Source organism: Oryctolagus cuniculus, chromosome 12 (genome assembly GCF_051225735.1).
Source record: "Oryctolagus cuniculus isolate XC-2025 breed Fujian yellow rabbit chromosome 12, ASM5122573v1, whole genome shotgun sequence".
Lineage (NCBI taxonomy): Eukaryota > Metazoa > Chordata > Mammalia > Lagomorpha > Leporidae > Oryctolagus > Oryctolagus cuniculus.
Window position 1 is genome coordinate 101,685,451 of NC_142878.1, and position 27,945 is coordinate 101,713,395.

The 27,945-nt window shown below is 50.4% G+C and overlaps 1 protein-coding gene across 5 annotated transcripts in view; it reads right to left on the minus strand.

Moving 5' to 3' along the window:
* The window catches only part of BTBD1 (BTB domain containing 1), a 39,477-nt gene extending 34,956 nt beyond the window's left edge, over positions 1–4,521 (minus strand). For 2 of the 5 annotated variants that reach the window (XM_089310777.1, XM_089310775.1), the window contains exon 1: positions 3,014–3,151. Coding sequence is in view for 2 of the 5 variants with exons in the window: in XM_051834251.3 (XP_051690211.1) it covers positions 4,021–4,415 (395 nt within the window). In the remaining 3 variants the exon portion in view is untranslated. Of the gene's footprint in view, positions 1–1,697; positions 1,718–3,013; positions 3,152–4,020 lie in introns of those variants that run through there. The other 3 variants (XM_051834251.3, XM_008251042.5, XM_089310776.1) reach the window with 3 other exon arrangements.
* Positions 4,522–27,945: the final 23,424 nt, after the last annotated feature.

Sequence of the window (27,945 nt, forward strand, 5' to 3'; positions counted from 1 at the left end):
GGAAGAGGAGGAAGAAAGAGAGGTCTGCTCACAAAGGTTCTCTGCCTGCTGAAGCGCTTAAACTCCTTCCTGCAGGCAAAAAGAAGTCGCTGAAAGCCAGGGACTCGTAGGGCACTCTGTGGATATTAGAGGAGGCGCTATTAACAGCATGAAGGGAGGACTGAAGTTTAAAGGCAGTAGCCTGGCTAAAGAAATGCAGGGGAAATGCAGGGAATGGTCCAAAAAGGATGAAAAAAAAAATAGGAAAGAACAGAACCAAACTACAACTTGGAGCCAAGCCCACACATCTTTCCTAGCTGATGCCCAAAATTCATGAGCAAAAATAAAGTACTGGCTTCTTAAGCCCCAGAGTTTTGGATTGCTTTATTTATAGCACTATAATGGCAAAAGCTCACTGATAATAGTAAGTGTGCCTGCCTCAAAGGCTGTTCCGAAATCCGAGTGAGTTCACATAAGGTGCTTAGAAGCAGTACATGACACACAATAGGCACTCGCTGAATGTCGGCTGTATTTTATTCATGACACGTCCACCTGCATGGCTACCACACACTCCCTCTGTGACGCTCCAGCTGGACAAGAGGGCCTGGCGCTCCAAACAGGGGGACGCGCACCACCAGGAGTTAATGGGAAAAGGAAAGACAGCTGAGAGCAGAGTCCTGAGGAATGAGCACTCCGCGGCCCCCCCAGCCACCACTCTATTTCTGTCCCCTCTCTGCAACAAAACTCCTGCCTCCACCAGTTCCTCACCTCCAGGAGACCTCACTCCCACTGCTAGCCAGCTGAAATCACGGCTGGTGGGTTATCAGCGGCACGTCCCGTGGGAGTCCTCATCAATGCAATGGCGTCTTACCCAACTCGCAGCAGCAGGCAGCCCTGCTCACCACCCTCCACAGCTAGCAGTTTTCCCTCGGGCTTTCCCTTCCAGCCCATCAAAGGCTACCCTCCATTTCACTCTTGACGTGTTGGGAGAGCGCACCCCTCTTCACCAGCGCCACTCCTCCCAGGTGACCTTACTTGACCTCCAGGTTTAAACAGCACTCAAATGTATGTCCAACAAGCTCTTCCCAGAACTCCAGGTTCCTACCTCTACTGTCTGCCCTACCGTTCCCACCTGCACATCGTGGTAGTCCTTTTGTCCTGCCTTCCAAATGCATCCAGAATGCAACCTATTCTCCTATCTACTGCTCTCTCCCTGGTACAGCCTACCATCAGCTCTTGCCTGGACTACCACCAAAACTTCTTAGTCATCACCCGCTTGCCCCACAGTCTAACCTCCAAACAACTGCCAGGGTGAGGTTTGGTTTTGTTTTATTTGTTTGACAGCAAGAGAGTTCCTATCCGCTGATTCACTCCCCAAATGCTCACAAGGGTGAGCACTGAAGCTCAGAGGTGGGAACTCAACCCGGGTCTCCCACATAGGTGGCAGGAGCCCAATACTTAAGCCATCTCTAGGAAGCTGGAGTCCGGAGCAGAGGCGGGCATCAAACCCAGAGACTAACATATGGGACACAGGCACCTCACCGGCTAGGCTCAGGGCCCACCCCCAGAATCTCTTTCTGAAAATGTAAATCAGACCCCAGCCCTTTCATACCAGATGACACAAAGGCCTTCCCACCCCCCCACCCCACCCCCGCCTCATTTCTTGCCTTCATTTTCTACCACTTCCCCCTTACTCTGCTCAAATCACACCAGCTTACTCTCAGAGTTCCTGCGGCAGGACAAACGTGGGGCCTACAACGCGCCTGCCCTGCTTAGTGTTCCCTCCCCCAGGGCTTGATCGTTCATTCAAACACCGGGCAACACTTGGCAGCCAGGCGCATCCCTGCTTCCCCTTACTGGACGACAGACCTTATGAGGGCGGGGGCTTCTGCTTGTTCACGTTGCGGTGGCCAGGGAGCACAGGGTTAAGTGTCTGTCACAGGGTGGACTGAGACACATTCAAAGGCCAGGCAGCTGAAAGTCAGCAGTTTCTTAAAGGGCTTCAAACTGAAATCCATTCGCTTTAAGTAATGTTAACTGAAATTGTAAACACAGCGCAAACATGCCTAAGGGGACCTGTCTTCCCAACTGGGCAAGTACTATCAGGCATCTTTCTTGTCACACAATATTAGGTAAATACAGCAGGTATGTCTTTCACAGTCTGCCAGTAGGAAAGTTTAAAAATCAGTGCAGGCTCCTGGCTTTGGCCTGGCCCGGCCCTGGCTGTCGCGGGGATGTGGGGAGTGAAGCAGCCCATGGCAGCTCTGCAGCTCTCCATCACTCTGCCTTTCAAATAAGTACATCTCAAATAAGTAAACAAATACCAACCCAAATATCAATTTCAGAATAGGACAATGAGTGGAACCTGAAGACGGATAAGTTACCATGCAAATAAGACACATCAAATGTTAATAATGAGAAATCAAATTGCACTGTGCTGCATTTCAAGGACTAAAACTTATTTGCTACTGTCGGGAAGGGATCCATTAGCGGCTTCCACAAAACACGGGATGAGAATTTTTCCTCTGTATTCCTGCCCTAGCAGCCTCAACACGTTTTCAAAGGAAAGAGGCCACTCAGCAGCGTTTCTGGATGAGTGGTTCTCAAGTTTAGCCTCTGCAGGCATGACTTAGGGAAGTGTTAAAAATGCTCTGAAATCTCACGTCCACATGCCGATACTGCGGGCAGGGAGGGAGGGACCTGCGAGGTTCAGCAGGGCAGGTGGCCCACAGGTCACCCACCTCCAGTCTAGAAAACCTGAACAGCCACACCAGGCCCTCCCTGTCCACATCAAACCAAAAAAGGTCTTTCGGAGCTGTTCCCCCCTCTCATAAATGCACTGAACAAAGTGAGAGAAACAAAGGGCAAAGGAAAACAGAGGTTCTAGCATCTCCCCACTCCCACACCTCTGCTGGGTGGTCCCGGGTTCCCCTCCACCCTGTCTCCAGGCATGCGTGCCCTGCGTGCCTTCAGTTTCCAATAGCATCCATTACCAACATTTGTCGCTGTAGCCATTCCACTCGCAGGCACCTACCCTGCTTCTCCAGCCACGCCCTCCAGCTGGCCACTTGCTCACCGCTCAGGCAGGCACCTGGGAATGTTTTTGTACAGGACACTGCCTGCTTTCTGACCTCTGGAAGGAAGATCTGCGGCGAAGGCCGTTTTTACCACCACCTCTGTCAGGAGGCGTTATCCTCAAAAAACTGTGGCGGGCTTCAAGGGCTGGGGCAAAGCCCCTCATTGTTCTAATTTGCACCTCCTTGATGCCTGCCCAGGTTAAACACTTCTTCTTAACGAGCGTCTTCCCTTTCCCCTAGCGATCCGTCTTGTCCTCGGTCCATCTATTAATGGGATCTTGGAATCGGCTGTCCTCGCCGCCCGCCTGTCCTCGGTCCAGCGTGGCCAAGGCTGTTACCTGACCGAGCCACGCACCACCCTGGCGCGGGGCGGGCGCCCGCACACGGGTCCCACTGGAACTGGGGAAGACGGTTCCTCCACCGCCCTACCAGGAGTGCTGTCATTAGAAAGCGAATAATGCCAAACCACTACTACCACTCTCTCCCATTTAAGCGCAGGGAGCCGCACCTGCTACTCTCAAATCAACAGAAGCGCAAACTCCCTTCACGTAGTAAACCGATGCGACCTCCTGTGCAGAGACACCGGCCGGGGGAACCCACAGTGAATTTTTGCTGTTCGCTTTCATGGGTCGTGAACCGGTAATCTGTTCGTGGGGAGGGCCCGGAGGAGGCTTAAAGCAAAAACCAAAACCAAAAAACTCTTCCACGACTGCCCGCCTCCAAACAAAAACATCAGAGCCGGCAGACGGGTCCCTCGGGGACAGCCCGATCCGTCCTCCGTCCTGGCCAGCTCTCGAGGCACTGGGGACGGGGGAGAGCGCCCTTCAACGGCCAGGCGGGTGGGGGACAGTGACACCCACGCCAGCGAGCGCCCCGGAGGAAACTGAGGCCCGGCGCGCGTGGCCGAGCGCCCGGCCCAAGGTCAGCCGCCCGGAGCCCCGGCGCTGCGTGCCCAGTCGCTCACCTCAGCAGCGCCAGGAAGGCGGCGGGCTCCACGTCCGGCAGCTCGATCTCGGCCGACGTAGTGGCCATGCCGCCGTTGAACATGGCGTCGAAGACAGCGCTGCCGGCCGCCAGCACGAAGCGGTGGGCGGGGATGCGCTGCGGGCCCCCGGCGGCCGCGCCGCCGCGGCCCTTGCCCAGCACGAAGCGCACATCGCTCAGCAGCTCCGAGTTGAAGAGGAAGGCGAAGCGCTCCTTCAGCGACGCCTTGGTCGCCTGCCAGTTGTACAGCGGCTCCCGCTGCAGGGGGATCAGGGGCCCGAGAGGGGTCGGCGATGGCGGCGGCCCCGCGGCCCCCGGCTCCGCCTCAGACTCCGGGGCCTGATCCCCCGCGCCAGCCTGCCCGAGCGAGGCCATCCTCCAGGCGCGCGTCTCCCCGGGCTACGCCGAGACCCGCGGCCGTCCCGCCGCCATCGCCTAGGCCGCCCCCGAGGCCGGCGCCGCCTCCCTGCCTTCCGGGAAAGGCGCTTCCGGAGGCCGCGCGCCGCCGCCGGCCCCGCCCCGCCCCGCCCCGCCCCGCGCGCCGCCGCCGGCCCCGCCCCGCCCCGCGGAGCTCCCGAGCGGACTCGGCTGCGGAGCGGACTCGGCGCGGCTGCCGGCCTACGGGGAGGGTCTAGGCGAGCCCCCGCGCTCCGGGGGTGTGGGGCTTCCGCAGGCTGCAGACGGCCAGGCCCAAGGTCACGGGCACCGAGACCCCAGGAGCCGCCGTGTTCCCGGCTCCGTCTCCCCCGCCTCGGGTACCCGGGACAGACCTCCGGGCCTCTCCCTCGAGGGTTTCTGGCCTGCGGGTGGGGGCAGCTGGCAGGCATGGCGACGGGAGCATGGTGGGGAGTGGGCGCCCTGACTGCCCACAGCCGCGTCCCTAGCGGTGGCCTCCGGGACAGCGCTGCAGATGGCCCCCGCTTCCTGCGGAAATCCTGGGAGGCTGGAGCCCCGGGGGTCCTCTCCCCAGGCCTGCTGGTCCCTCCCACTTCTCACTGCCCCCCAGGTCCTGTGCGTCTGGCCTGAGGGCCTGACCCCTCGTCTCTGTAGTTGAAGAAGCCCCTGCTTTGGGCTCTGAGCCTGAAGAAGAGAATGGCTGGGCGAGGCAGGGCCGCCGTGTCAGCCCCTCCCAGGCAGTGTTTAAGTCTTAGAGGGTCAGCTTTGGGGCCAGAGGCCTTTCCTGCCCCCATGCGGTCAGGCAGGCCCTGAGTCAAATCCGCTGTTAAAGGCAGAAAGTAGGAAACCCCGGACATGGTTCTTGACCCGGCAGATGCAGGTGGGAACATCTATTCGTTGTAGGGAAATCCTTTGAAAGGTCAAGTACCCCTAGAAAGAAATCCGTGCATCCACAGTGACCCCCAGAACAGGAAGAGAGGAAGGAGGAAGACTGATAGAAAATCCTCCATTCTGTTATCCTCGATAGAATGGTTTGTTTGGGTTTTTCAATCAATGGATAATAAAACCACAGAAAGGTTTCTAGGGGAACAGATTGGTCAATCTCAGAGGATTGGTCAGTCTCAGGAGTCATAACACCTTTACAGTGGAGAGAATTGGTAGTCTCGGCCTTAACCAAGTTTCCGAGCTCAGCATAGCAACCCTGGGACATCATGTGCCTTCCGAAGTGAAGCCAAGTTCATACATCACCGCATAGTCTTCTCGCAACAAATGTGCAGCCTAGAATCTAACCGCAAGTCACACAGAAACGATTAGGCAAACCCAGATTGTGCCGCGAGCTCTCTCTTCCCCTAACCTTGCGTTCCTCAAGCTGAACACAACTAGTAACGATATGAGAACCTCGCTTGGAGCCTAGAATGGAAAAAATCAGCTCTGAGATACATGTTTTGTCATTTTCAGTATGTAAGTCTTGTGCTCATTAAAGTCATTCCTAAGTATTGAATTTTTCATGCTATTGTATTGTAAATAAAATTGTTTTCTTAATTTCATTTTGAACGAAACATGCAAGGTTCACGCTACCTTTTTCCTTGAGGGTATTATCTGACTTGTTGCTTATTTCCCAAGCAGCTAAGGAAAACAGAGCACGAGGCTGCCAAAGAGGCAGAGAACGGAATCCGAAAATCCGCACACAAATCCACTTTATGCCATTGGATAACTTCTAAGGTACATGTATACGGGTAAGTAGAAATACCAGCAGAGAGAGGCTCTGTGTACTGCACGTAAAGTCTGGAGCTATAATGAGTTCAGCAAGATTGCAAGATGCAGGATCAATATACAAAAATCAATTGTATTTCTACATGCTAGCAATGAACCATCCCAACTGAAATTCAGAAAGTGATTTTATGTACAATATAATAGCATCAAAAAGTAAATTCTCAGGGAATAAATTTAACCGAGTATATGACTTATACACTAAAAATGACAGAGCTTTATTATTTATACTTATATTTATTTTATTTTATTTTATTTTATTTTTGATAGGCCGAGTGGACAGTGAGAGACAGAGAGAGAGAGAGAGAGAAAGGTCTTCCTTTGCCATTGGTTCACCCTCCAATGGCCGCCGCAGCCAGTGCGCTGCAGCCGGCACACCGCGCTGATCCGAAGGCAGGAGCCAGGTGCTTCTCCTGGTCTCCCATGGGGTGCAGGGCCCAAGTACTTGGGCCATCCTCCACTGCCCTCCCGGGCCACAGCAGAGAGCTGGCCTGGAAGAGGGGCAACCGGGACAGAATCCGGCACCCCGACCAGGACTAGAACCTGGTGTGCTGGTGCCACAAGGCGGAGGATTAGCCTAGTGAGCCGTGGTGCCTGCTTATATTCATTTTATTTAAAAGGCACAGAGACAGAGATAGATAGAGATCTCGTATTTGCTGGTTCACACCCCAGATGCCTGCAACTACTGAGGCTGAGCCAGCCTGAAGCCTGGAGCCAGGACACAACCCAAGTCTCCTGCATGGGTGGGCAAGGACCCAAGTACGTAAGGCATCACCACCCAGAGTGCGAATTAGCAGGAAGATGGATAGGAAGCAGAGTGGAGACTCGAACTCGGGTACTCTGATATGGAATGAGGGGATCCCAAATAATGTCTTTAACTGTTGCACCAAACTCTCACCCCCAAAAAATGTTGTTGAAAGACATTAAAGAAAATGTAAATAAAGGAGAAGGCCACATTCATTGGTCAGAAGAGTTTATATCTTGACACGGAAGTGTCCTCCAAATTAATCTACAGGTTCAGCACAAGCATCAGAATCCCAGCTGGCCTTTTGCAGAAATTAAAAAGATGATCCTAAAATTAATACGGACGTACAAAGGGCCTCAAGTAGATAAAACAGTCCTTAGAAAGAAGAACAAAGTTGGAGAGCTTATAGTTTCTGATTTCAAAGTATGCTACAACAATACAATAATCAAGACAGTATTTATGGCTGTAAGGATAGACATAGATCAATGGGAGAGAACTGAGGGCCCTGAAATAAACCCAAACATCTCTGGTCAACTGAATTTGTGCAAGATTGCCAAGACCATCCAGTGAGGGAAGGGTCATGATGGTACTGGAACAACTGGGTGGCTGCACGCTAAAGTGTGTAAGTGGCCTCCTACCTCCCCACACGTGGAAGTTAACTCCAAATGGACCATAAACCTAAGTGTAAGAGCTGAAAGTCTGAAACACACTCATGAGGCATATATAGATACATACACATCTAAATATAATTTTAATAGAAATGGTGTCATATACTGTCCCCCAACATGCTTTTTTCCACTTAATACATTGTGAAAATCCTTCCCTGTGAAGCAATTTTGGAGTAGAAGGATACTAAATAAACTGTTCAGAGCTTAGATGGTAAACTTCCAAATTCATATTTTAAAATTAGCTTAACTCTGATAATACAACTCCCAAGACAGCACAGAAAGGGCTGGGTGTTTGGCATTGTAGTTAAAGTGATAGCTGGGATGCCCACATCCCTTACGGGAGTGCCTGTGATCGAATGCCACCTGCTATTCCAGTTCCAGCTTCCTGCTAATGTGCACCCTGGGAGGCAGCAGGCTCAAGTAGCCGGGTGCCTGCCACCCACGTGGGAGACCTAGATTGCATTTCAGGCTCCTGGCCAACCCCAGCTATTGTGGACATAGAGAGAGTGAACCAGCAAATGGGACATCTCTGTCCGTCTATCTGTCTCTATCTTGTTGCCTCTCAGAAATATAAATAAATAAATTTTTAAAAATTGTTCACAGGGCTGGAGCCGGGGCTCAATAGGCTAATCCTCCGCCTGGGGCGCTGGCACACCGGGTTCTAGTCCTGGTCAGGGCACCGGATTCTGTCCCGGTTGCCCCTCTTCCAGGCCAGCTCTCTGCTGTGGCCAGGGAGTGCAGTGGAGGATGGCCCAAGTGCTTGGGCCCTGCACCCCATGGGAGACCAGGAGAAGCACCTGGCTCCTGCCTTCGGATCAACGTGGTGTGCCGGCCAGGGCGGCCATTGGAGGGTGAACCAACGGCAAAAGGAAGACCTTTCTCTCTGTCTCTCTCTCTCCCTGTCCACTCTGCCTGTCAAAAAAATAAATAAATTAAAAAAAAATTGTTCCCAGAAGGGCTGCCACTGTGGCATAATGGGTAAAGCCACTACCTACAATCCCAGCATTTCCAATATGGGCTTCAGTTTGTGTCCCGGCTGCTCCACTTCTGATCCAGTTCCCTGTTTATGGCCTGGGAAAGCAGCAGAAGATGGCCCAAGTACTTGGGCCCCTGCTGCCCCTGTGGGAGACCCAGAAGAAGCTCCTGGCTCTTGGCTTTGGCCTGGCTCATCCCCAGCTGTTGCAACCATCTGGGGAATGAACTAGCAGATGGAAGATCTCTCTGTCTCTCTCTTGTTGTAACTCTGACTTTCAAATAAATAAATCTTACAAAAAAAACTCAGTAATTTAAAAAAAATAGCTCACAGAAAGCGAACTACCAGCTAATCTCGTATATGAATGTAATATGAAAAACTCAAAGTAACAGCAAGTTGAATTCAGCACTAACTAAAAGCATAGTTAACCACAGCTAAGTAAAATATATTTAAGGGATCAGCATTGTGTCACAGTGGGCTAAGCTGCCACTGGTGGTGCCAACATCGACATCAGGGTGTGGGTTGGAGTCTCAGCTGCTCTGCTTCCAACTGAGCTTCCTGCTGACTGCCTGGGAAGGCAGCAGAGGGTGACCAAGTACTTGGGCCTCTACCATCCACATGGGAGACCTGGATGGAGGTTCAGGCTTGTGGTTTGGACTTGGCCTAAGTTAGCTGCTGCAGCCATTTGGGGAGTGAACCAGCAGATGGAAGATCTCTCTGTCTCTGTCTTTCTCTTCCCATCTCCCTCTATCACTCTGCCTTTCAAATAAATAATTCTTTATAAAAATCTATTTAAATAATTAAATCAGTTTAATTGATTAACTTAATTGTACCTCAGTATAAAGAATGGTATTATCGACTGTCACTTCAAATATAGGCAACTTGATTCAGCTATCAGAAAGATTTTCATTATGAAGTCCTAATAGTTCATCACTTGGGAATCTAGTCTCAAACACTGTATTCACGTATTTGTGAAATGACTACATGGGTATCGTTGCAGCTTGACTTGTGATAATAAAATACTGGAATGGTTAAAGTATGGTCTATTCGTATAATGGAGCATTATACAGCATGACAAGAATGAAGGCATACTATATGTATTGATATGGGAAGGTCTTCTGTGTATATTGCCCAGTGAAAAAGGAAGATTTTTAAAAAGCCGAGATAATACAGAACTCAACTGAGCATTATATTTATAGAGTATCTGTGTCAGCACTTGGTAACTGTGTGACAATGTATTAACCAACTGTTGGCCTCCACTTCTCTTTATTTCAATTTTCTTGTCTGTAAATGTATTGTTTTTTAATAATAATAATAATAAGAGCAATATCATAGAGTGAAAAGTGAGTCTAGGTTTCTTGAAAACTAGGGTATATGCTCCTTTTAAAAATTTATTTATTTTGGCTTTCACCGTGGCGCAGTGGGTTGATCCTCCGCCTAGAGTGCTGGCATCCCATATGGGCGCCAGTTCTAGTCCCGGCAGCTCCTCTTCCAATCCAGCTCTCTGCTCTGTGGCCTGGGAAAGTAGTGGAGGATGGCCCAAGTGCTTGGGCCCCTGCGCCCGCATGAGAGGCTAGGAAAAAGCTCCTGGCTTTGGCCATTGCGGCCATTTGGGGAGTGAACCAACGGAGGGAAGACCTTTCTCTCTGTCTCTCCCTCTCACTGTCTGTAACTCTACCTCTCAAATAAATAAATAAAATCTTTTAAAAATTATTTATTTATTTCCTTTTATTTGAAATGCAGAGAGAGACAGCCAGGGAAAGAGATCCTTCCTCCACTGGTTCACTCCCCAAATGCCTACAACATCTAGGACTGGGCCACGCCTAAGCCAGGAGCCGGAACTCAGTCTAGATCTCTCCTGCAAGTGCGAGGGATCCAAGTACTCGAGCTGTCTCTGCTGGACTGGGAGCCGAGGAGCCAGGACTCAAACCAGGTCCTCTGATATTGGGATGCAGTTGTCCCAAATGGTGTCTCAACCCCTGCACCAAACGCCCACCCTGGTTATATGGTCTTCATCGCACTTGTCTTTCCAAGTTTTGTGCATGTTTGAAGTGATTAGAAAAAAATAGAAGAGTGCTTATAAGGTAGAAAAAATAAACATAACAAATGGCACATTCTTAAAAGCTGACAAATACCATAAACAGCCTAAATTCAAAGGAAAACAAACTTCTTTTCTTATTAAGGAACTGCCTCAAACATTTGTATAACACTTCTTTTTTTTAAAGAGATTTATTTACTTATTTTGAAAGTAGGAGTTACAGAGAGAGAGGAAGAGACGGAGAGAGCTTCCATCTGCTGGTTCACTTCTTGGATGGCCAAAAACAGTTAATGCTGTGCCAGGCGGAAGCCAGGAGCCAGGAGCTTCATCTGGGTCTCCTGGGGGGTGGGGCAGGGGCCCAAACTCTTGTGCCATCTTTCACTGCTTCATCAGACCATTAGCAGGGAGCTGGCTCAGAAGTGGAGCAGCTGGGACATGAACTGGTCCCCTATGGGATGCCGATGTTGCAAGTGGCAGCTTAACCCACTGTGCCACAATGCCGGCCCCTCTAATACTTTTTCCTGTGCAGTTTGGGCTTCGTACTTTTTTCTCCCTCCCTCCCACCTTCCCTCCTTCCTTCTCTTCCTTCCTAAGATTGATTGATTTGAAAGACAGAGTAACAGAGAGAGATGGAGAGAGACAGGGAGAGACAGAGAGAATCTTCCATCTGCTGGTTCACTCCCCAAATGCTTGCAAAAGCCAGGGCTGGGCCAGGCTGAAACCAGGAGCTCAGGATTCTGCATAGATGGCAGGAGACAAAGCACTTGGGCGTTCTGCTGCCTTCCCAGGTGCGTTAGCCTGGAGCTGGATTGAAAGCAGAGCAGCTGAGACTTGAACTACTGCCTTGCTATAGGATGCCAGCGTCATAAACAGAAACTTCCCCCTCTGTGCCACAGTGTTGGCCCCTGGCTTCATATTCTTTCCTGTTTTTTTTTTATATGAAAATGATTTTGCAATATTGTTTTCTAGAGAGAAAACAGAAAAGTATTTCATGTTTTTCTTTCAGCACAGCCAAAAAGTTTGTCGTCGGTTGTTTATAGAAGTTTCTTCAGCTTCAGCATTGTTGCACATTTTCAGAATTGCTCAGAAGTCTGGGAAGCCCTCCTGATGTTTCTTCTGTGTGTGAGCTGTAACAAACATTTACAGTCCTGCTAGAGTTTGTGCCCTGTGAATGCAGGCATTTTGAACAATTCAGTTTTGTGTATCACAAAAGGGTATGATTATCTGGCATTGTAATCAATGAATTATTGAGACTATTCCTGGGGTGGACATTTGACATAGCGGTTAAGATGCCCATGTCTCGGGGCCCGCACCGTGGCTCACTTGGCTAATCCTCTGCCTGTGGTGCCGGCATTCCATAGGTGTCAGGTTCTAGTCCCGGTTGCTGCTCTTCCAGTCCAGCTCTCTGCTGTGGCCCGGGAGGGCAGTGGAGGATGGCCCAATGCTTGGGCCCCTGTGCCCGCGTGAGAGACCAGGAAGAAGCACCTGGCTCCTGGCTTCAGATCAGTGCAGCGCCGGCCATAGTGGCCATTTTGGGTGTAAACCAACGGCAAAGGGAGACCTTTCTCTCTGTCTCTCTCTCTTACTGTCTAACTCAACCTGTCAAAAAAAAAAAAATGCTTATGTTTCATGGGCTGGCACTGTGGTGCAGCAGGTTAAAACCCTGGCCTGAAGTGCTAGCATCCCATATAGGCGCTGGTTCTAGTCCTGGCTGCTCCTCTTCCAATCCAGCTCTCTGCTATGGCCTGGGAAAGCAGTAAAAGATGGCCCAAGTCCTTGGGCCCCTGCACCTGTGTGAGAGACCCAGAGGAAGCTCCTGGCTCCTGGCTTTGGTTTGGTCCATCTCCAGCTGTTGTGGCCATTTCGGGAGTGAACCAGCAGATGGAAGACCTCTCTCTCTGTCTCTACCTCTCTCTGTAACTCTGTCTTTCAAATAAATAAAATAAATCTTTAAAAAAAAAGATGTCCACATCCCATATTGGAGTAACTAGCTCCAGCTTCCTGCCAATGGAGTAACTGAGTCCTTGGCCCCCACTGGGGAGACCTGGATGGAGTACCTGGCTCCTGGGCTTTTGGGACATGAACCAGCGAATGGGAGCTCTCCCTGTCTCTCAAGTTAAAAACAGATTTTGAGAAAAGAATATTCCTAATGGAGAGAAGCCATCTTTTTCTGACTGTTAATAAGAACCAGATCATCTATTTATAAATTTAAATCCTGATGGACTGGAAGAATGTTCCGCAGACTAGCTTCCGGTGCTATATCCCTTTTTACCCTTGTTTTTCCCCACTGCTGACGCACGTCTGGAGCTGGTTCCCTGAATCTGTCAGTTCTGTTGTAAGAGTTCTGGCCCCGAACCTTTGTGTCTCGATGCCTGCTGTCGGCACAGTAAGAGATAGGAATATTCTGGAAGCGCCTCCAACAGTGTCATCCAGCACACGTGCCTGCTAACCACATAGTGATATCCTGTAAACCTCACTCACTCTGTCCCTGACTCAGCTCTTCCCTGTTGCCAGAGAACTCACACCGATGACACGAGGGAATTGGGACGGGTGATTTGCCAGAAGCAGCCACCTTAACCGACGACTGTTAAAAACACCTTATTTTGTGAACCTCAGAAAGGTGTGACAGTGGTGTGCATAGAGTGCTGGCGACCTCCCAGGGTCGTAGGAGAGGCCAGAGCAGGTCAGTCTGCTGAAGTGAGGACTGACTGGCGTAGCTTGCAGAAAGCATTTGGACCAGGAAGTGCTTCACAGATGTTACCTATCACGTACCACTGATATGGGGACAGACAGACGGTATCCACAGAAGACCAGGAAGTCTGGGAACACATCCCATGACAGACAGACAGACAGGTCGTGAAGACAATGTCTCATACTCATCAGTAAGATATGGAGTTCTTCAGCAGAGGCACTGGTGTAACGTTATCTCAATTTATTGGAGGTAGATTATATTTCATTCCTTACACCGAAATATAAGCCTGAAAGAATAAAGCTATCTATTGAAGAAGATGGTGAAAAAAAAAAAACAAAAACAAAAACAAGAAACTAGAATAGAACCAGAATAAAACATGAGTGAAAAGCACCTGGTTTTGAAGTGGAAAATTTTCTAAACACAACACCAAACTAAATCCATAAAATAAAAACAATGGTTAAAGTTCTGTCCATCTAAAAATAAAGCATAGTAAAATTCAAAATAAGCAGACTGAGAAGAATGTTTGCATGATTTATAACAAGTGATATCCTTGCTAGATAAAGAGCTTTTACAAATCAACAAGACAGAACCATCCGACCTCTCCCCTCTCCATGTCCCCCCCCGATGGATGAAGGACACAAGCAGAATGCATTGAAGTATAACCGATCTGAAGAGTGATTCAGAAAGGCATGTCCACAGTTCTTGCTTTAAAAGCAGGAATCTTCACGTGCCAACAACACGTGACATGGGAAGATGTCCCAGGGAGCAGTTCAGCAGATCAACAAAGTGGTGCAATCACTTTTACTGTTGCCTGCTGCCGGCCAAAGAGAAAGGCCTCAGTCTTTTGGTAAAATTCCATTGTTACATAATGAGGTGTAGTTGGTCTGTGACTAGCTACTTGAAATATGTTTCCTACCGCGGAGAACTACATATATTTTACAGGGGTATGCTTTTATTTAAAAAAAAACAAAAACGGCTGCATGTGTTCACCATTTAGCCTGTAGCTTTATCTCCATTTTCCAAATTCCAGCATGCAAAGATCCATGTGTGGAGGTTCTGGACTTCCTGTTTTGAGACCCAGATAAACTCTGGCTGAGGAATGGGGGTTACAGAGGGAGTGAGATGTTCCAGCTAAAAACACGAATGGGCTGATAAACTCGAGACTTAGGAGCTGCAGTTCCTTTTTTTTCTTCTCTCTGGCATCTCTCCCCATCTTCTGAGAGTGCCTCGGGCTTAGACAGTGAAACGATCCATCGCCAGTGTCATTTTGTGCTGAAGTTCCAAAATAGGAATTTTTGTATGTTCTTCCATATTGTAACTTGAAATCCTCTCTCCCCTTGTACCAACTTGTGAAAAGAGCAGGTTACTAATATATATATATATATATATATATATATATATAAAGATTTATTTGTTTGTTTGAAAGTCAGAGTTACAGAGAGAGAAAAAACAGAGAGTGATATTTCATCTGCTGGTTTACTCCCCCTAGATGGCTGCAATGGTTTTGGCTAGGCCAGGCCGAAGCCAGGGGCCAGGAGCTTCATCCGAGTCTCCCACGTGTGAAGCAGGGGCCCATGTATTTGGGCCATCTTGTGATGCCTTTCCAAGGCCATTAGCAGGGAGCTGGATAGGAAATGGAGCAGCCGGGACACAAACAGGAGCCCATATGGGATGCCGGTGTCGCGGGCAGTGGCTTTTCCCACCATGCCATGATGCTGGCCCCGAGAAAGAGGTTGTTCTTTTTTTTTTTTTAAAGTAAAAATATTGTGAAATCTGAGTACATTAAAAATATATTTTATCCACTTGAAAGCCAGAGTGGCAGAGACAGAGACAGAGAACGATCTTCCGTCTGCTGGTTCACTCCCTAAATGCCCACAACAGCCAGGGCTGGGTCAAGCCAAAGCCAGGAGTCTAGAACTCCATGCAGGTCTCCCAAGTGGATGGCAAGGGCCCAAGAACTTGGGCTGTCATCTGCCGCCTCCCAGGGCGTTCATCAGCGGGAAGCTGGATCAGAAGTGGAGAATCTGCCCTCAGGTACAGAATGTGGGCATCTCAAGCGCAGCTTAACCCCCTGTACCGCAAGATGGTAAGAATTTTGCACTAACTTCCTGCTGAGCATTGGCCAGGACACTAGGCGTGTCTATGCCATAAGTTCAACGGATCTCCCTGACTGCCTCTGGAATGCTCCCAGACAAGTTCCATTTGACTCCATGCAATGGAATTCAGCTTAACTCTGCAGGGCACCGGCAGTGCGATCGCAAAGATGAGCAGGACACAGCATTGCCCGAGGAAGCTTCTGATTTAGTAGGAGGAGGAAGCCTTGTGCAGCTGGAAATAAAACGCCGTTCGCTCTCTTATCCGTACCGATACTGGATTTCTTCCCGGAGCAGCAGCACAGGCAAGGTGCCATGCGCTCGCCTACATCCAGCTTGCTCGTGGAGCTCTCCTCTCTGCGCTCGTCACTGCTTTCTGGAACACAGCCCAGGAAAGTAATATATGTCACCATGTGCGCTGGTTTATAATTAGAACAAATGGGAGCACTTCGCAGAGAAAGACCCATCGGCAAGAAAGATGTTTCGTGAAACCCCAGAAAAGGCAATCCAGAAGAGGGGAGGAGGAAGAGCTCCAGTTGGGAAAATAATGCAATAAGCAAGAGAGAGAAGACATGTAAAAAGCGTCAGAGGCTATTACGATGCCCTTAGGATTTTGATATTTCAGGGAGTGTGTAAAAATACAGCCCTATTGGGTTACTCTCTCTTTGAAAGGATGAGTATTGTAAGTATAAATAGAAGCCATGGTCAAGGAGCCCAACGCAGAAAACGGCTCCCAGATCCGACAGAGACTCCTAACCTTGGGCAGACCTCAAGGACACCTGCCACCCAGTTTGAACCCCAGGGAAGGCAGCGGTAAAGTGAGAAGGGCCCAAGATTGTCCTTCCTACATGAGAGCACGTCAAAAAGATCACGGAACCGGGCCAGTGACCTGGACATCCAGCATTGGAGCACTGGTTCTTGTCCTGGCTGCCCCACTTCCAATTCAGCTCCCTATTAATATGCCTGGGAAGGCAGCAGAAGGTGGCCTAAATACTTGGTCCCCTGCCACCCATGAGGGAGACCTGGATGGAGTTCCTGGCTCCTGGCTCTGTGGCTGGGTCCAGGCTTGTCTGTTGCAGGCATTTGGGGAATGATTCAGTAGATGGAGGACCCCTCGCCCCCACCGTGTGTGTGTGTGTGCTACTCTGCCTTTGAAATAAATCTTTTTATTTTTTTATTTATTTTTTGACAGGTAGAGTGGACAGTGAGAGAGAGAGACAGAGAGAAAGGTCTTCCTTTGCCGTTGGTTCACCCTCCAATGGCTGGCTTAGCCGGCGCGCTGCGGCCAGCGCACCGCGCTGATCCGAAGCCAGGAGCCAGGTGCTTCTCCTGGTTTCCCATGGGGTGCAGGGCCCAAGCACTTGGGCCATCCTCCACTGCACTCCCGGGCCACAGCAGAGAGCTGGCCTGGAAGAGGGGCAACCGGGACAGAATCCGGCACCCCGACCAGGACTAGAACCCGGTGTGCCGGCGCCGCAAGGCGGAGGATTAGCCTAGTGAGCCGCGGCGACGGCCTGAAATAAATCTTTAAAAACGAAGTTTGTAGGAAAAAGGAATTAACAAATGCACTGGGTAAGTGTTTACTCTCATGGTTAAAACACCAGTTAAGACACCCGCATTCCAGACCTCAGGACCTGGATTTGATGCCTGCCTCCCATCCTGACTCCAGCTTCCCGCTAGTCTGTACCTTGGGAAGTAGCAGGTGATGTCAAGTAGTGGGGTCCCTGCCACCCACCCAGGAGACCCAGACTGAATGTCTCAGGTCCTGGCTCCAGCCAAGCCCCTGCTGTTGCTGCCATTTGAAGAGTGAACCAACAGGTGGGAGTTCTCTCTGTTTATCTCCCTCTGTCTCTCAAATAAATAATTTTTAAAAGATTTTATTTATTTATTTGAGAGGTAGAGTTATAGACAGAGAAAGAGAGACAGAGAGGGATGTCTTCCATCTGCTGGTTCATTCCCCAAATGGCCGCAACAGCCAGAGCTGGGCCAATCCAAAGCCAGGAGCCTGGAGCTTCTTCCAGGTCCCCGACGTGGGTACAGGGGCCCAATAACTTGGCCCATCCTACACTGCCTTCCCAGGCCATCGGCAAGGAACCTGGATGGGAAGTGGAGCAACCAGCACCCATATGGGATGCTGGCTCCACAGGTGGAGGCCCAACCTACTATGCCACAGCACTGGCTCCCTTCATATGTCTTTTTTTTTTTTTTTTTTTTTTTTTTTTTTGACAGGCAGAGTGGACAGTGAGAGAGAGAGACAGAGAGAAAGGTCTTCCTTTGCCATTGGTTCACCCTCCAATGGCTGCCGCGGCCGGCACTCTGCAACCGGTGCACCGTGCTGATCCGATGGCAGGAGCCAGGTGCTTCTCCTGGTCTCCCATGGGGTGCAGGGCCCAAGCACTTGGGCCATCCTCCACTGCATTCCCTGGCCACAGCAGAGAGCTGGCCTGGGAGAGGGGCAACCGGGACAGAATCCGGCGCCCCGACCGGGACTAGAACCCGGTGTGCCGGCGCAGCAGGCGGAGGATTAGCCTAGTGAGCCACGGCGCCAGCCCCTTCATATGTCTCAAAGCAGCTGCAACCATTCCAACTTCAGCGTGACACCACTAATGCATGGTAGCCCCACTGTAAGAGCTCTGAGCCCACGCGGGTCATTTTCTCCCCACACCTGATCTTTTCCCAGCTACCAGAAAGATGGGGTTCACCTAAGGCCTGAAAACCAATACTCCTGCCCTTTCTCGGCGGGGTGGGGGAAGGAGTTAAAAAGCAGACCTGCGTGGGCAGGTGTTGTGGCCCAGTGGTTTCTGCTTTGGGGCTCCTGCGTCCCATATCCCATACTCAGCTTCTGACCCACCTTCCTGCAAGGCGGCAGTGACGGCTCAAGTCCTTGGTTTCCTGTCTCTGTCTCTGTGAAACACACAGCCGGAGCTGCGCCGATCCGAAGCCAGGAGCCAGGAGTTTCTTCTGGGTCTCCCACGCGGGTGCAGGGGCCCAAGGACTTGGGCCATCTTCCACTGCTTTCTCAGGCCATAGCAGAGAGCTGGACTGGAAACAGAGCAGCCAGGTCTTGAACCAGTGCCCATATAGGATGCCGGCGCTTCAGGCCAGGGCGTTAACCTGCTGCGCCACAGCTCCAGCCCCTGCTGGGTTTAAATTGCAGTGTCACCCCTCGTGAGAGGTATGTGCTTGGGGAACCTCTCTCTGCCTCAGTTTCCTTACCTGTAACATGGAGATTATGACATCCACGTTACAGAGTTGTGAAGGTGAAATAAGACAGCATTACGAAACCCCGGCAATAAAGGATGAGCTATTATCTAAGCATTTTAAAACAAGTAATAGGTGTATATGACTCTAAGCAAATTAGGAAGCCAACACATTGACTTCCAAGGACTTTGCAGACCTGGGTGTGTCTTTGTGTGACCGCGTTCTGCAGATGGCGGCACTGCTGAGAAGGCAGCCTTTGACCATGAACCTCACCTCGCCCCTCCTTTACCCTCAAGCCTGTAGAGGTCACCCTGCTGCATCTGGGCTGGGCTTGGTCCCCAGGGGATGTCCAGGCAGCCTGGTCTGGATTCTCTTATTCATGTGTTTTCTTGTTCTTGATTTAGTTTGAGAGGCAAAGAGGCAGAGACAGATGGAGAGATAGAAAGACACAGATTCATATTGTGAATGTTTCCTTAGTCAAATTCGTTTTCTTGATTGATTTTCTACCATGCCGGTTTTGATTTCTACTTCTTTTCTTTTCTTTTTAATTTGAGAGGGAGGGATGAAGCGGGGAGGGAGAGAGAGTAGGAGAGAGAGAGAGATTTCCTTTGATTTACTCCCCAAATGCCTTTAATGGCCAGGGCTGGACCAGGGCTGGAGCCAGGAGCCAAGAATGCAATCCAGGTCTCCCGTGTGGGTTTCAGGAACCGAACCACTTGAGCCACCAGCGCTGCCTCCCAGGGTCTGCATCAGCAGAAAGGTTTAGATAAGCGGGAACCAGAACCAGTATCAGACTCAGGTACTCTGATGGGGAGCATGGGCGTCCTCACTGGCACCTTCAACAGAGGCTAAACGCCCACCCCCTGGTCTTTATTTGTTCCAATGATGACTTTAATATGTTACTTATAATAAAAATTTTAAAATCTTGGCCTGTTATTCTTTGGTATAAATCTTATCTATTTTATGAATGCTAGACCTTGGATGACACAGGAATTTCATTCCTATTCTAAATGGGAAAGGCTTTTTAAAAATGGGTCTATGTTCATTTTATTTGAAAAGCAGAGAGAGAAAGAAAGAGAAACAGATAAAGAGAGATCTTCCATCTACCGTGATGCTCCCTAACTGCCTGCAACATCCGTGGCTGAGCCAGGGCCGAGCCAGGAGCCCGGGACTCCGTCTGGGTCTCCCAAGCGGGTGGCAGGCACCCAAGCACTTGAGCCACCCTCTGCCACCTCCCAGGGTGTGCCCTGGTGGGAAGCTGGATCAGCAGAGGTGGGACGCGAGTCCAGCACTCCCACACCAGGTGCTGGTGTCTCACGTAGTGATGTCACTGCTACACCAGATGCTTCCTTCCCCCCAAAATGTGAAGGACTTTAAAAGAATCTTGTAGGAAAACACACTGGAGTAGGCAAACATTTTCTATTAAAGGAAATAAAAAGCTTTAGCCATAAAAGAAAAATTAATACACTGGATTGTATCAAAACAAAGTACCTCTGTTTATCAAGACACCAATTAAGAGGAGAAAAAGGCAAATCATAGATTAGGAAAAAACAGTTGCTATGTATACAAGGTTCGTGGAACATGCGTATTTGGGGGCCTGCATTGTGGCACAGCAGGTTAAGCTGCCACTGAAACACTGGCCTCCCATATCAGAGCACCAGCTAGTCCTGGCTTCCGATCCAGCTCCCTGCTAATGCGTCTGGGAAAGTGGCAGAAGATGGCCCAAGTGTCAGGGTCCCTGTCACCCATGTGGGAGGCCCAGGTGGAGTTCTGGGCTTCTGGCTTCATCAGTCTGGATTAGCCCTGGCCATTGCAGCCATTTGGGAAGTGAATCAGTAGATGCAAAATCTCTTTCTATCTGAATCTCTCCTTCTCTTTCTGTCACTCTGCCTCTAAAATCAATAAAAGAAATCTTAAAGAAAATAAGATAGGGGCCAGTGTTGTGGCCTAGTGTATAAAGCCGCCACCTACAACATCAGAATCCCTTATGGTCACCGGTTCGTGTCCTGGCTGCTCCACTTCCGATCCAGCTCCCTGATAATGGCCTTGGAAAAGCAGCAGCAGATGACCAAGTGTTTGGGCCCCTGGTACCCACGTGGGAGACCCAGATGAAGCTCCAGCCCACCACTGGCTGTTGTGGCCATCTGGGGGAGTAAACCAGCAGATGGAAGATCTCTCTCTCTCTCTGTAACTCTGACTTTCAAATAAATCAACTAAATTTAAATAAAAATAAAATAAAAATAAATGCATATTCTGACAAAACACATGAATTTTAAAATTCTTTTTCACCAAGGAAAATTATTTTTAAATTTTTTTTTGTCATGAACTTTTGGTAAAACTCATCGAAGAAAGGAAGCCAAGCAAATGGAATCTGAACAAGAGACTTTCACTTCATGAAAGAAGCTATAAAAGTGGCCAAAAAGCACACGGAAAGATGTTCAACACAATGAGTGGTGAAAGAAATGCAAACCTAGACCACAGCGAGATCATGATGCTGGAACCACAATGGCTAAAAACTGAAGTGCGGACAAAGCTGTAAGGCAGTCAGAACCTCACACACTCCCTGTGGGGTGAATTACTGCAACCATCTCAGACAATTGTCATTCTCACGGAAAAAATGAACACACACATAATCTGTGACCCAGTCATTCCAGTAACAGAGAAATGTTCACCAAAATCATGACCAAGTAGGTTCATAGGAGCACTGTTGGTAATAACCAAAAATTAGAAACTACTGAGGTGTTCATCTCCAGTAGACTAGGAATAGAAATCGTGGCATAGTTGCACAACGGAAAGGTGTGGGGAGCAACCTGGACTGGACTGAGTTACTGGAATTAAGACTTATTCTATGCATCTGCTCTCCCACAATATGGCGCTGGGAGAGGAGGAAACAGCTTCTACACAGCTGCCTCTTGCCAACTTGAGTGATGACCTCCAGGAGCTGATCCTGCTCCTGATTGGAGGAGAGCAGCATACTCGGCGTGTGGGCAGCTGAGCACGGATTGGTGGAGAGGACTATATAGGAGGAGAGAGACGGCATGGTGGTGTGGGTTGGTTGGAGAGTGCGTTGGAGAGTTCGCGGGGAAGTTCGTTACTTCGTTCTTTCTCACTTCTCTCTACTCATTCTTGCTTTGGGAGTTTGCTGTTTACTTATTCTTACTTTACTATAGAAAGGACTTGTAAAAAAAGGGAACAACAAGCGTCTGGTCCGGTGCGGCTCCTCCGCGTGTGGAGGAGCAGCAAATGGTGCCGTGACTTGGATAGGAAACCTAGGAGGGAAGAAACGGGAAGAAGTGGGAAAATATCGGAGAGAGAGACTAGCAAACAGCCTAGGGAAAAGCCGGACGAAAAAGGTGCTGGAAGAAGCTATTGAAAGCCTAGGCATAGACTCAGATACGGACTACGGGGGGAAGCTGGGAGAAATCTCTAAGGTCGAAAGCGAAAGTGAAAGCTAGAACAAACAGACTCGGATACGGACTGTGGGGAGAAGCCAGGAGAAATGAGGGAGGAATATTGTTGGAAGAAAACTTAGGGAAACATACCAGGTAGAGAAAAATGTTAGGGAAATTGAAGCCGCAGGGGGCAGGCCAAGGCGGAGACGAAAGCCAGCTTGGAATTCTTTAAGTCAGCCCGGGGGGCAAAAGGCGAAAATCTGGAACCAGAGGCAGAGACGTGGGCCGCCAGGTTGGAATCCGTCAGATTAGCCCGGGGAGCAAAGGACGGGAAGCCAGACCGAAAGGCGCAGACGCGTGAGCTAGGTTGAATTCGCCAGGTTAGCCCGGGGAACTTAGATTGAATACTAGTGGCGGAAACGTGAGCTGGGGCTGTGTGACTCGCGGAAGCCGCCGTGTGCAGAGAGAGCACGGGGCGTGAATAGATAGGGAACGCGGGGCTGGTGCGAGGCCGTGGTGCAGACGCGAAGGGCGTGGAGACTGCGGAGCGCGCGAAGCCAAGCCGCGCAAAGCTGGGAAGCTGCGCAGATGGGAGAAGCGCGGGTTGAAGCGGCTCAGAGCCGGGAAGCCGCCGAGAAGCAGCCTCGCGGCGGGCGCCGGGAAGCCGCAGGGATAAGAGAAACAGAAATTTAGAAGTAAAATGAGAGAAATAGGATTGCTGGCAGATAGAAGTAAAATGGGAGAGATAGGAATGCCCGGAGATATAGAGAAAAATAAGGCCTCCCCTCAACATGGCAATGAGAGAGCTTGGATTCGGTCTGCCTGATTAGGGAGGTGGTGAGCACCTGCGGGCGGCTAGCAGTTTATGCACTGCAGGTCACCGAAGACAGGCACGAATTAACATCAATAAGTCTCCCCACAATACCGCAATGAGAAGGCTTGGATTCGGTCTGCCTGATTAGTAAGGCGGTAAGCACCAGCAGGCAGCTCGACCAGAGTATGAGCTGCAGGTCACCGAAGATAGGCACGAATCAACACCAATAAGTCTCCCCACAATACGGCAATGAGAAGGCTTGGATTCGGTTTGCCTAATAGGGCTTGTAAGCAACTGCATGCAGTTCTAGCAGAGCAGAGCATGCGCTGCAGGGCACCGAACACAGGCATGCATCAGCGCCTAAAAACCTCCTCACAACATGGCGAAGAGAGGACCCGGATTCGGTTTGCCTGATTGATAGGACTTGTAAGCACCTGTGGGCAACTCTAGCAAGCAGAGCAGAGTGTGTGCCGTGGGACACCGAAGACAGGTGCGTATCAACGCCAAAAAATAAAAAGAAAGGGGGATCTGTGGGGAGCAACCCGGACTGGACTAAGTTACTGGAATTAAGACTTATTCTATGCATCTGCTCTCCCACAATATGGCGCTGGGAGAGGAGAAAACAGCTTCTACGCAGCTGCCTCTTGCCAACTTGAGTGATGACCTCCAGGAGCTGATCCTGCTCCTGATTGGAGGAGAGCAGCGTACTCGGCGTGTGGGCAGCCGAGTTGGGATTGGCGGAGGAGGACTATAAAAGAGGAGAGAGACGGCATGCACCAGGAACATCTAAGAGGAACATCTAAGGGGAACACCTGTGCAGCCCCCGAGAGAGCTGGCCGGCGGTGTGCCGCTCCCCCGCGGAAGTGGGGAATGTGGAAGGGTCGGTAGCCAACCCGGGAAGAACCAGCAGCAAACCTGGGGAGGGCCGAGCAGACAAAAGAACAGCGCAGGGTCCTGTGTCATTCCTCCACGAAGACGGGGAGCGACATAATGGTGCCGTGACTCGGATATGAAGCCTAGGCAGGGTTTAGTGTCGTTCCTCCACGAAGAGGGGGAGCGACAGAAAGGAAAATGAACTGATACCTACAGCAGCATAGACGGATCTTACAAACATGATATTGAGAAAACGGAGCCAGACCCAAAAGGATATGTGCTGTGTCATTGCATACACGTAAAGTCCCGCATAGAGGAGTGGATCTGTGCTGCTGGAAGTCCGGGTGTGGAGATGACAAGGGGCGGGCTTCTGGGCACTATGAATGTTCTGCTTCTGGGTCTAGGTACTGCTGCACAGGTGACTCCTGGTGTGGAACACCCCTTTGCTTTCAAAGGCCACACGATGCTGGAAATTCACTGAATTTAGGATTAGTGCCTCTTTCTCTGCATATTAGACTTCAACAGTTTCCCAAAAAATTGAAAATTTGTTCTCCAGTTTCTGCATTTCTTTTTCTATCAAATTATTATTATTTTTTTTGACAGGCAGAGTGGACAGTGAGAGAGAGAGACAGAAAGAAAGGTCTTCCTTTGCCGTTGGTTCACCCTCCAATGGCCACCGTGGCCAGCGCACTGCGCTGATCCGAAGGCAGGAGCCAGGTGCTTCTCCTGGTCTCCCATGGGGTGCAGGGCCCAAGCACTTGGGCCATCCTCCACTGCACTCCCGGGCCACAGCAGAGAGCTGGCCTGGAAGAGGGGCAACCGGGACAGAATCCAGCACCCCGACCGGGACTAGAACCCGGTATGCCGTTGCCGCAAGGCGGAGGATTAGCCTAATGAGCCGTGGCACCGGCCTTCTATCAAATTATTTTAAAAGGATTATTTTTATTTGAAAGAGTCATAGAGAGAGAAAGGAGAGAGAGAGAGAGAGAGAGAGAGAGAGAGAGAGATCTTTCATCCGTTGGTTCACTCCCCAAATGGTTGCACGGGCCGGGGCTGGCCCAGATCAAAGCCAAGAGCCAGGAGTTTATTCCAGGTCTCCTACGTGGGTGAGGGGCCCAAACACTTGGGCCATCTTCCACTGCTTTCCCAGGTGCATTAGCAGAGAGCTGGGTAAGACACGGAGCAGCCAGTACTTGAACCAATGCCCATGTGTGATGCCGGCATTGGAGATGACAGCTTAACCTGTGGAGCCATAGCACTGGCCCCTATTACAATCTTTTAAAAATTTATTTTAAAGGCAGAGAGAAAGAGAGAAGAGAGGAGAGAGCAAAGACAGAGTGATCTAATCTATTATTTCACTACCCCGATGTTTGCAAAAGCTGTGGCTGAGCCAGGCTGAAGCCAGAATCCAGGAACTCCATCCAGGTCTCCCCCCGGAGGGAGTGGCAGGGCCATCACCTGCTGTCTCCCAGGGTGCGCATCAGCCAAAAGCTGGGCTCAGAAGTGGAACTTGGACTTGAACCCAAGCACCCTGTGGGGGCCCAGGCGGGGTCTTCACCACTGTGCCAGATGCCGGCCCCTCTTGCAATTCTTCAGAAGGATTTAGTTCGTAGGTTTTTCTTGAGCTCTTTCTGCCTTTGCGGTCACTGTCCTTAGATACTGTTTGCCTATTTGAGCAGTAGTAGTGAGATTTTTGCACGTAAGAAACCACTGTGTTTTATTTACCTCCTGATGCTCCTTTGTGGCCTTCCTTCTCAAAGATAGGAAGGCTTTATTCCCGGAGCAGGAAGGAGTGACAGTCGGCCTCCTTGGCAGGTGATCGTTTTAAACAAGGCTGGCCAGGGCAAGGCTTGGTGCTTCCTGACAAACCTCTTCCAGACTCAGGATCCAGCAGCCCTGCCCCAGACCTGCCAGGAGGGAGAGGGGTTCCCGTGCGTGGACCTCCTGGGCAGAAGCCAGATGGACAATATGGCCGTGATTCGGTTGGAGCTCACACATCCCCGAAATCCAAGGTGAGGTTCAGCCAGCTGGAGCGCACCCCTGGGCTCTGACCAAGAGAAACAAACCTGGGCTGCAGGTGAGACAGCTGCAGGAGTTAGCTGTGGACACCAGAACACCGGGGCCAGGGCCGGAGGCCCCCCAACCACCACCAATGCACACACCCCCAGGGCCAGCGTGGGGCCGAGGGAGCTTGGTCCACCCAGGCCCCTGCACACCCAGGTGCTGATCCAGAGATAAGCTGGAAGAAGAGCATGCAACCTGAGAGACGGAGGCCTTTTGCCCGCGAGATGGCCTCCCTTGAGGGGCTGGTTACGTCCTGTCTTGCACTAACCATACTGGAGCAGACCCAAGTGCATTGCTTCTCCAGGTCATCTAGCAGGTGGGTGCTGGGAAGAGGAGATCTGAGCTGCATACAGGAGCCGCACACTCCTGTGGCTCTTCTGGGTTTATGGTGGATAAATGTGCAGCTCTCTTTCCCCCTTGTTTATGTTCCCTTGATTTTTCCAATGGCTAGACTTCTGTTGCTGCTAAAAGTCATTTTTTAAGGGAATTTTTCTAGAAATGTGAATAGAAAGTGAGAGGAAAACTCCTGGCATGGCTACTCTCCAAAACCATCGTTTATTTATTATTCATTATTCTTATTAGTTTTAATGTTTAACTTAAGAGACAGAGAGAAAGAGAGAGCGAGAGTGCTCCCATATGCTGGTTCACTCCTCAGATGCGTGCAATGGCTGAGATTGGACCAGGCCAAAACTGGGAGCCAGGAAGTCCATCCAGGTGTCATACATGGGTGGCAGGGACCTACTTAGCCGTCACCGCTGCTTCCCAGGGTGTGCGCTGGCAGGAAGCTGGAGTCCGGAGCCGGAGCCAGGAATCAACCCCAGACACTCAGTACGAGCTGCCAGTGCCTCACCCTCCAGGCCACCCCTATTTCTTATTAGTCAAGCAGTGTTATACTTTTTCTGATTTTCCACTCTGTTTATCATCCAGTTATCTCCCTCCTGCCCAAACCATGGGCATTTTGCTGGAGCCGTATGCCAGGTACCGAGACAGCAGGTCAGTCCGTCCCAGTCTTCAAGTCTGACAGAGGAGGACAGGGTCACGGACACTGAGCCGGTCCACGGCTCTGCACACTCCCGTGGTCCTGCTCCCTCTCTCCGGGTCTAGAACTTTAATTTCCAGGCACTGCTGCAGGCACTGGGTTTCTGAGGCTGGGGACACAATGGCAGCAGTCTTTCGCACACTCCTGCCTGGATGGTTGTCTTTCCTGGCCCTGGAATCAGCCAATTCTCTAAGGAAGGGTCCTTAGTTTCCGTTAGTGGGGAAACCAGTCTGGCCTCTGGGAAGCTCATTTCTGCTCTGTTCCTTATTGTTTCTAGGACTTTCCTATGGAGAGAGCAGAAATGAAGGATATTAGGGAAGGGGCAGGTGGCGGCAAGGGAGGGAGTGAAGGAAAAACTAATTTTTCACAGTCATTTTTCTAGTACAATGATTTAGGTTATTTTTGTTAAAAAATATTTATCTACTTGAAAGACAGAGTGACAGAGGGTGAGGATGAGGGAGAGAGAGAAGAGAGAGAACTCTTCCACCCATGGGTTCACTCTCTGAATGCCTGCAACAGCCATGACTGGCCCAGGTGAAGCCAGGAGCCAGGAACTCTATCAGAGTCTCCCATGAGGGTGGCAGGAACCCAGCTTCTTGGGTCATCATCCGCTGCCTCCCACGTACCTTTGCAGGAAGCTGGATTGAAGCCCAGAGTAACAGGGACTCGGACCAGGTGTTCTGATATGGGATGTGTGTGTCCGAAATGCTGGATTTTTTTTTTAAGATTTGTTTATTTATTTGAGAGTCAGAGTTACACAGATAGAGGAGAGGCAGAGAGAGAGAGAGAGAGAGAGAGGTCTTCCATCCGATGGTTCACTCCCCAGATGGCCGCAACAGCCGGAGCTGTGCCGATCTGAAGCCAGGAGACAGGAGCTTCTTCCAGGTCTCCCACACGGGTGCAGGGGCCCAAGGACTTAGGCCATCTTCTATTGCCTTCCCAGGCCATAGCAGAGAGCTGGATCGGAAGTGGAGCAGCCAAGACTCGAACCACCAGCCACATGGGATGCTGGCACTGCAGGCAGTAGTTTTACGTGCTATGCCACAGCACCAGGCCCCCAAGTGCTAGCTTAATCTGCTATGCTACAACACCCACCCCTGAAGTTGCATTTTTAAAATTTTAATAATAAGTCAATCTGTTATAAATA